The 9,371-nt window shown below is 42.8% G+C and overlaps 1 protein-coding gene across 1 annotated transcript; it reads left to right on the top strand.

The window, feature by feature from the left end:
- Positions 1-905: 905 nt before the first annotated feature.
- pks1 (polyketide synthase 1) lies at positions 906-8,035 on the top strand. The gene is made up of 6 exons (XM_069696437.1): positions 906-963; positions 1,055-1,208; positions 1,307-1,467; positions 1,569-1,772; positions 2,257-2,438; positions 2,540-8,035. Exons 1-6 carry the CDS (start codon positions 906-908, stop codon positions 8,033-8,035), a joined length of 6,255 nt encoding a protein of 2,084 aa, XP_069552538.1.
- Positions 8,036-9,371: the final 1,336 nt, after the last annotated feature.

Below are 9,371 nucleotides of genomic sequence, written 5' to 3'. Positions count from 1 at the left end.
ATAAAAACGTGGTAGAATGCGTTAGTGGTTACATATTTATACATCCAGCAGATTAAGGAAACATTTGCTTGAATTTAAAGTTTTATTTCTGGCCAGCAAACCATTCTTCATAATTTAGGCTCTTGGGCAACTGTGTTTACCGTTAAATGCTCCAATGTGTTCTCTAGCTGATTTTGTCAGCCTATTGTTTGGTGTCAGGGAGGTAGCATTGAGTTTATTTGAGCTACTATTTCTCAGTTACCTGGTGCAGCTGAAAACAAGGTTAATGAGAGTAAAATCTAAACTGTAATACAAAAAACAAGGAGCTGAAAGACACGAAAAGGGGCTAAATAGCTGAGGAGAACCACAGGGCACTGCGAGGGGCACTTTTAACATCAGAAAAGTTATATTTCAAAAACATTCATTGCAGCAGCTTTAATATTGTTGACATTACTGTTATTAGCTGCGGTCAATACTCACGGATTCATAAGCATGTCTGCATTTGCTTTTCTTTTGGTGTTCTTTATCACATCAAAAAACAGATTAATGTGGTTGTAGTCACTAATTTAGGAACATCTATGTAATAAAAACCCTTATTTATTTTTTTTAGATGGATTCTTAGCATGCTGTGTTCTTTTGTTCATTCGCAAACAAGAACAAAAGCTTATTTACTTCTGCCTTTGAAGGATCTTAACCTACAATTAGAGTATTTAGTTCCAGATGAAGCTGAGGTGCAACAAGCCAGGACATTGTCCCCTTGTTTCTTTTCTTTGACCTGGCACATCTATAAAGAGTTGTGCGAGTACAGCAGCATCAGTTCTGACAGCAACCAGAGCTGAACAACAAGCTTCACTATGGAAAGGCTCAAAATTTCACTGTTTGACTAAAGCATCCAGAGCAGCTTCATCGTCCTCTCAAAAGCAGCAATGGAGGACGCAGAGGATGGCGTAGCTGTTATCGGGATTGCGTGCAATTTCCCTGGAGGTATACGACTTCATCTTTAAAACACTTTTGCAGGTAATTTCTGAGTAATCCTTCTGACAAATCAGAGTTATTGGGGTCCGTTTCATTTCAGGGGAGGGTTTGGACAATTTCTGGAGGGTTCTGTTGGAGGGAAAGAGCTGTGTCGGAGATATTCCAGCAGAGAGGTTCGACACCACGTTTTGGTACGACGCTGATGATAGCAAATCAGGAAAGACGCAGACAACCAAAGCAGCTCTTATAGAAGGGTAAGCATTATATCAGATGTAAATTTTATTTTCTTCTCTTGAGAGATGTTTGAATTTTGGTAGATCTATTTTTTTAAATATATATATATATATTCCAGGATTAATGAGTTTGATTACAAGTGTTTCGGCATTACTGAGGTGGAGGCTGATTTCATGGACCCGCAGCAGAAACTCCTCCTGCAGTGCACATACAGGGCGTTAGAAGATGCAGGAGTGTCTATGGAAAGCATCAGTGGAAGCAGAACTGGCGTATACATAGGTACTCCTATCACTATGATCTATATATAAAATCCCAAGAATAATTTCATGATACTCCTATTGTGGTTTACCCCGACTTGATTGTGATTGTGGTGCTTTCAGGTCTTATGAACAGAGATTATGAAATGCTCAGAAATGATAATCCCAGCACAATAACTCACTACAATGGCACTGGGACGGCCATGAGTGTCACTGCCAACAGGATTTCATTCGTCTTCAATCTCACGGGCCCTTCGTTTGCCATTGACAGTGCCTGTTCCTCATCCTTGGTGGCTCTACATGTAGCCTGCCAGGCTATAAAGCAAGGTAATTAGTTATATTTACCTTAAAGAAAGTTAAAGGTCCCCTCCAGACATGTACTAAGACATAAAGAAATACTCTTTTTTTTTTTAACTTCTCAAAACTACATTTACTTCTTCACCCTCATAAAATATTCCAAAACCTATGAGTATGCAAAAATTGTTTATTTCAGAAGTTTTACTGCTGTACACAACATGTATTTAATTGTCAAGTCCATTCTCAGTGAGGGTGCACCCTTAAGGCTTCACGTTTTCACAACACATTTGTGTAAATTGAATATCGGGCCAAGATCAGCTTTCAAACCATTTGTGATGTCACAAATCTGATTTTCAGTGAGCTCGGACAAACTCCAGTTTTAAACTCTCCGAGCACAATATGTACGTTCAAACGCTCAATTGTAGGAACAAATACACATTTTTGGCTGGAGGGGGACTCTAATTATTGCATGATTCTTAAAAATGGCTTCTCTCTCGGTTTCTCTTTCAACTAGGAGACTGTGAGTTGGCGCTTTGTGGAGGAGTTAACTGTATAATAGAGCCAAGAGTATTTGTTGCTCTCAGCAAGGCAAAGATGCTCTCACCTGAAGGAACCAGCAAACCTTTCTCCACCAGAGCAGATGGCTATGGCAGAGGAGAGGGCTGTGGTGTACTACTCCTGAAACCTCTTAAAAATGTAGGTGGATGATTATTTTCTTTACAGTCATTTCATGTCAAATAATCATACATAGTGGAGATGCTAACTAGCCGGCTAATGGTGTGACTTTCTGTACAAAGGCCATAAAAGACTGCAACAAAATATGGGGTGTCATCAGCAAAACAGCAGTCAACCAAGATGGCCACTCGGTCTCTCCAATCACCAAACCCTCCATGGTTCAACAAGAGGAGCTGCTGCGAAGAATGTACTCCGAGTGTGACATCGCAAATGTGCAGTACATCGAGGCACATGGGACTGGAACCCCTGTTGGAGATCCCAGAGAGGCGGGAAGCATCTCGAACGTCATTGCTAAAGCCAGACCTGCTGGTTCAGAGATCTTGCAGATTGGATCTCTGAAGGGCAACATCGGACACACTGAATCTGCAGCTGGAGTGGCCGGACTCATTAAGGTACTCCTGATGATGAAGCATGCGACCATTGTTCCTTCGGTCTTCTACTCCGAAGACAGTTCCAGTGTTGACGTGAAGGCCCTGAATCTAAATATTCCGACTAAAGCTAAAAGATGGGAGGCAAACGGGTCACTGGGAAGGGTAGCTGGAATCAACAGCTTTGGGTTTGGGGGCACAAATGCACATGTGATTTTAAGAGATTACAACCACAGCACGGTTACCAAACAGATACCGAAAAGGTGTCCACAACTCTTTGTAATATCTGCAGCCTCTGAGAAATCACTGATCCTGTCCATCAAAGACACCCACCAAAGACTTTGCAGCGATCAAACGGTTGACCTCCAGGCACTGTCATACACCTCAGCGTGTGGAAGGAGTCATTACAAACACAAATACAGGAAGGCATTCTTAACATCCTCCCTCTCAGATTTAAAACACCAGCTATCATCTGCACTGAAGACGGAGGTTGAGTTGATAAGGTCCGACCTCCAGGTGGTCTTTGTGTTTTGCGGAAACGGGGTTGCCTATAAGGGGATGTGCAAGCAGCTGATGAGAGACTTTTCTGTTTTCAGAGATAAGGTTAGGGAAGTTGAGAATCTCTTCCAGATTCATAAAACCATCAGCATCAGTAGATGGCTTGCTGGCGAGTATGATGACGTCGATTTCAGCAGGCCAAATGTTGTCCAGCCTCTTCTGTTTGCGATTCAGATTGCCATTGCCGCTCTCCTGAAGCGCTGCGGCGTCAAAGCCGACGCCATGCTCGGACACTCTGTCGGCGAGGTCGCCGCCGCTCACTGCTCAGGCCTCTTGTCCCTTGAGGATGCCGTGAAAGTGTTGTACCACCGCAGTACTCTCCAGAGCAAAGTCACGGGGGGGAAAATGATCGTGGTCGGCAATGTGGACGTAGAAAAGGTATTACCAATTCTTCCAACCTTCTCTGGGAAAATTTGTGTAGCTGCTTTCAACAGCCCTCAGTCGTGCACTCTGTCAGGAGATGCAGATGCTGTAGACATCCTCCATGAAAGGCTGAATATCATGTTTGCAGGTAAGAATCTCTTCCTTCATGTCTTAGATGTTCCCGCAGCATATCACAGCCACTCTATGGATCCGGTACTTGATGACATTGAGAGAAGCATAGGCCGTTTGGATGTCAACAACTTGGAGTGCCACCTTTTTTCAACAGTGACGGGAGACGAGTGTTCAGATGGGGTTTTCAGAACTGGCACATACTGGGCAAAGAACATCCGAGAGCCTGTTTTATTCGAACAAACCCTACGTGCCGTTATGAAAGGCAAGCAGTCCACGAAAAATGTAGTCTTTGTGGAGATTGGACCTCGTAGGGCTCTCCAAAGGAACATATGTGAGACTCTAGGAAATGACACCGTAGTTCTTTCCTCTGTCCACCCAGAGAAAGATTGTGACACCATCCTGTCGACAGTGGCAAAACTATTTGAACTTGGCATTAATGTTGACTGGCGTCAGCTCTACAGGGGTTGCGAGACGTTGCCCGCAGCTCTTCCAGTCTATCAGTTTGACAACCCAAAGAAAGATGTGAATTTTGAAGCGTTGAGAAAAGGCGACGAGTCCTCTGCTTTTTCTCCCCACGTGCTCATGTCCCAAATAAAGCAGGGCAACAAAGAGCTCCTGTGCAACCTCTCACTGGAGACGGCACCATATCTTTGGGAGCATAAAAACAACAGCGTTTCCATCGTGCCGGGTGCGTTTTATGTTGAACTAGCTTATGCCTCGGTGATGGCAAGCCTGACGCCGAAGAAACCCGTTTCTCTGCTCCAACTCGGTGTTAGATTTGAGAGCGTGTTTACACTCCACTCACACCATCATCAGTTGAAAGTGACACTGGAGCATGCAGAGAACGAGGCTTCCTTTAAAATACATTCTTCTGTCGCAACACACGCCTCCGGCACATACAGGTGCACAGATGGCCAACCATTGTTGGAGGAATCAACCGTTTGTCTTGACACGATCTTCCAAAGGTGCAAATTGTTTTTTACGAGAAAGGAGATTTATTCCATTCTTTCTCAAGCAGGGTTTGAGTATGGCCCTCTTTTCAAACAGCTGGGCGATGTGCATTTTGGGAATGAGTTCAAGGAAGCTGTGACAGCAGTTCAAGTCCCTGGTGAACTTCTGAAATATCTTCATGACTATTTCATTCACCCTGTGCTGCTGGACTGTTTTCTGCAAATGACTGCTGTGGTAGCGATGGGTCAGCTCACAGCCAAGCAGGGATTCCCTTCAGGTATCGCAAGTATAGCTATATCGGGACCACTGCAGGAGGAAATGGTCATGTACATGCGAGTAACTGAAGAGACTCCAGACTTCCTCGATGTATGTGGTTGCTTTTCCACCACAGACGGTAACGTATTGGTGGAACTTAAGGGAGTGAGGATTTCATTTTTGAGCCGCTGCACAAATCTTTCTCAGTCGCTGTTCTTCCACAATGAAATAGCTGCGATTGCAAACGAGAGAGATTTGCAAAATTGCAAAATAAAAGGAATAGTTTTTGAAGATAAACTTGGCATTGCGAAAGGACTCAGGCCATATATCCACCCAGAGTCAATCATTGTGGAGAGCGAAGAAAATCCGAAGGCGGCTCACGTTCAAAATGTAGTTTTTCAGTCACTAAACAGCGATGTGGATTTGGAAAATGTTCTCTTCATTTGGGGTGTAGAGGACGTGAGTCACCTGTCATCCGAGAAGATGCTAAACTATCTGGTGACGTGCTGCGAGATATTTTGCCAGATTGTTTTAGCCGCGAAGGAGAGCAGACGCTCTTGCACTGTCCGCGTCGTAACGTACAGATCAACAGACGTGACTGTGGACCACGTCAGTGCCGGTTTTGTTCTGTCTGGTTTGACGAGGGCTTGTGCAGCAGAGGTGGCGGGTCTTTCTTTTCAGCTGATTGACCTCGCTTCTGTGACCAGTGACGACATTCAAACACTGGCTCATGTGATCGACACCAGCAAACAGCAAGAGGTCAGGATCGGTAAAGGGCAGTCATCGGCAACAAGAATTGCACAGACTCCATTGGCGGACAAAGCTTCCTGTGAAGGTGATATGCACTCCATGCATCCGAGAGACTTTGTCCTACAGACTGCTGATCCATACAGAATGGCTGACTTGTCTGCTATCCCTGCTAACGCTAATGGAAATCCTGTCCAAGAGAAGTCAGTTGAAGTTCTGCTAACCAATATATGCATGCATTCTTCGGATTACTTCCCCGTCACCGCCTCACATTTGGTCTTTGGCAAGACAATTTACTGGAACAAGCATACATCACAGAATCATAAACTTCTGGCTTTAGATTTTAGCGGCATTGTCACAGCAGTTGGGAAAGATGTTAGTAATCTAAGAGTTGGAGATCATGTAGCTTCATGTTATCCAGTTGCTGCCACCGCAAAGATTGTGATTCCTGAAGCAGCGTGCTACAGCGCAAAGAGACTCCTATTTCTGAAAGAGACTCCATGTGTGTCTTATTTCATACTGGCTTGGGAGATCCTGCAGAGGATGCTGACGAAAGTGAAAAAGCAGCACAGAAAGTTGTCTATCATTTCCTCAAACCCGGCCTCCGCTCTGATGAAAGTTTTGGCTCTCACAGCGTGCAGGTCACGCTGGAACGTTTCCTCTCGGACACGCGTCAGAACCGCACCTTCGCATTTTGATGAAAGTCATGCAATCGTTTTTCTGCCGCCGTTCGATCCCTCTTGGCAGCAGGTGTGCGACAGTGGAGGCCTCGAGAAACACGTTATTTTTGTGTGCAGCAGTCACATGTTACCCTCAGTCCCAGCTAGCATGTTTGCATTGAAGAGTGAACACGTGCACGTACTTAAGCTTGATGTGGCTAATGTACTCCAAAGAGCTAATCTACAAGCACAAAACAGGAACATCTTCGACTGGCTGTTGACATTGGGCTTTGATGCATTATCTCTACGTCTAGGAAGAGAGCTGTACACGTTCACCAGCACTAGAGAGACTCAGTCCAATGCAAATTCTGAGTCCTATTTTACAGTGAAGACAGTGCGACAAGTTGTTTTAGACAGAGGAGAATTGGATCGTCCAGTATCGGGTATCCCATTGCTTACAGAGCCTAGACAGCTCTTCAAACGAAGCTGTGTTTATATCGTAACCGGAGGGCTCTCTGGCTTGGGACTTGAGACGGTCAAGTTTATTGCCCATAATGGTGGAGGTTGTATTGCAACGCTGTCAAGAAGTATTCCCTCTGAAAAAATACAGTTTGAAATCGATCTTCTTCAGAAAAGATTCGGCGTCGCGATCATAAACCTCCAATGTGACGTGTCTGTATCGATGCAGCTCGAGGATGCCATCTCAAACATTGGACAAAGGTTCCCTTCTTGTCCTATCAGAGGTGTGTTTCACAGCGCTGCAGTGTTGCACGATGCACTGATTGAATCCCTTGATGAGTCTCTCTTCAGAAAAGTGCTGCAGCCCAAAGTCAGCGGTGCGCTGAATCTTCACTATGCAACGCTTCACAACAAACTCGATTTCTTTGTGTGCTACTCTTCCATCTCATCATTCATAGGCAACGCCTCGCAGTGTAACTATGCTGCGGCCAACTCTTTCCTCGACACGTTCTGTCATTATCGGAGAAATCTCGGGCTCGCTGGACAGACAATCAACTGGGGTCCTTTGAACCTCGGCCTGCTGCTCAACAAAGAGCATTTCCAAAAGTTCTTGGAGGCAAAAGGGATGATGGTAATGGATGTGTGTGAGGTTCACGAGACACTAAAACTGTGCCTCTTGATGAACCGACCCCAGCAAGTGATATGCAAATTCAACTTAAAAAACCTAAACATTCATGTGCTTTCACAGAACGCGTCTCTCAGAGAGCGACTGTCAGGTCTAGTTGAAATGGAGCTCGAAGATGATGCACGTAATGAACCCAAAGCTCAGCACATGTCCTCTACACATGAGAACATGAGGACTATTGTCAGTGACATAATAAATGTAAGTGTCGATGAGCTGGACGATGACTCCGCTCTTTGTGCTCTGGGGATGGACTCGATGTTAGCCATGACTCTGCAGAACAAGATTTTCCAGGAGACGGGAGTCAATGTTCCTCTGGTTAAAATACTGGATCCCAGCAGCACACTGGCCAACCTGGTAACTCTTGTATTGAACAGTGGATAGTTTCCTGTCATACATGCATTGTACTTCTTCATGATTTTTAATGTAATGTGTATTCATGTTGCAGACAAGTTCAAAGCAGCTGCAGTTAATCATTTAATTTTATTATTATTTTTATGAATGAATCTTCTGAAATGACAATCCGCACAATTAATGTGTTCTACTTGTTTGTGTAGCCAAAACCTGATATGTATTGTGCCTCTTTGCCATAGAATCCCACTGCTGCTATGTATTGTCTCATGGGTCGAGTGTAATGTTGGTTAGAGTCTGCACATCTCCCCTTTGTGGCCCAAAGATGCCCAGTGAGTGACTCATAATGCCTTTATTTACACAAAAGAATTAAAAATTAAAATGTACTAAAATCTATTTTCAAAGTGTGAATACTTGTATTTTTAAGTTTGTTTGTTTGTTTTGTTCTAATATAAGTTTGAGACATTGGTGATTTTGAAGCAGTGAACGCTCCATGAGTGTACCAATCTGGAGCAGTTTATGTAACCTGCATGAAATAATTTTTGTAAATAAACAAACTATATCAAGTTGATATATTGATTTATTGTGTCATAATGGTAGGTAGGTAGGGTAGGTATGGTAGGTATATACTTTATTAATCCCCGAGGGGAAAATTTTTCGCCACAACAGCATACATACAGGAGCAATAATAGAAACAATAGAATAAAATAATAATAGAATAGAATAATATAATAGAAAAGCAATAAAATAAAAAATATAAATATAAAATATAAAATGCACAGTACATACAGTATATATACAGTACATTAAATATCTATATATATTATATATATACACAACAAACCAATAAACACAGTCAACATATATATATATATATATATACATACGGTACAGTATATATCTATATATATAATATACATAATATACATAATGAGGCAAAACATTATACACATTGCCATGACAATATGTGTCAGCATTACATTTTCAAATAAGAAGGATGATTGAAATTACATTACCAAGAATTTGTGTCATAAAAGCATCTCGGAATAGTCTCAAACCATTTCTGTTATGAAATGAAGAGTTACTTTTTAATAGTGATTTTTATACAGATTACTGTATCTGTTTTCATTCGTTTGACACGCAAGTCCATGTGGTCATAATACCCTCTGAGAACTTAGTTCATGTGATATTAGTTCAAATAGCAACAGGCTCCTAAATTGTACCTGCTGTCACTTTATGGGGCATGTCAGAATATTGTATCACATGCTTTCTTCCTCTTTTAAACATATCAACAAGCAGAGTGAATAAAAAACTGATAGTAAACATCCATTTAAAATTTCCAAAAAAGTGTGTAAAGTAACACAATACA

The sequence above is a fragment of the Brachyistius frenatus genome, unplaced genomic scaffold (assembly GCF_029030835.1).
Source record: "Brachyistius frenatus isolate BFR_SWC_R1_liver_20210118 unplaced genomic scaffold, ASM2903083v1 Contig_21, whole genome shotgun sequence".
Classification (NCBI taxonomy): domain Eukaryota; kingdom Metazoa; phylum Chordata; class Actinopteri; family Embiotocidae; genus Brachyistius; species Brachyistius frenatus.
Note: the sequence above shows the minus strand (reverse complement) of the source record. Positions and strands in the feature narration are given on the sequence as shown.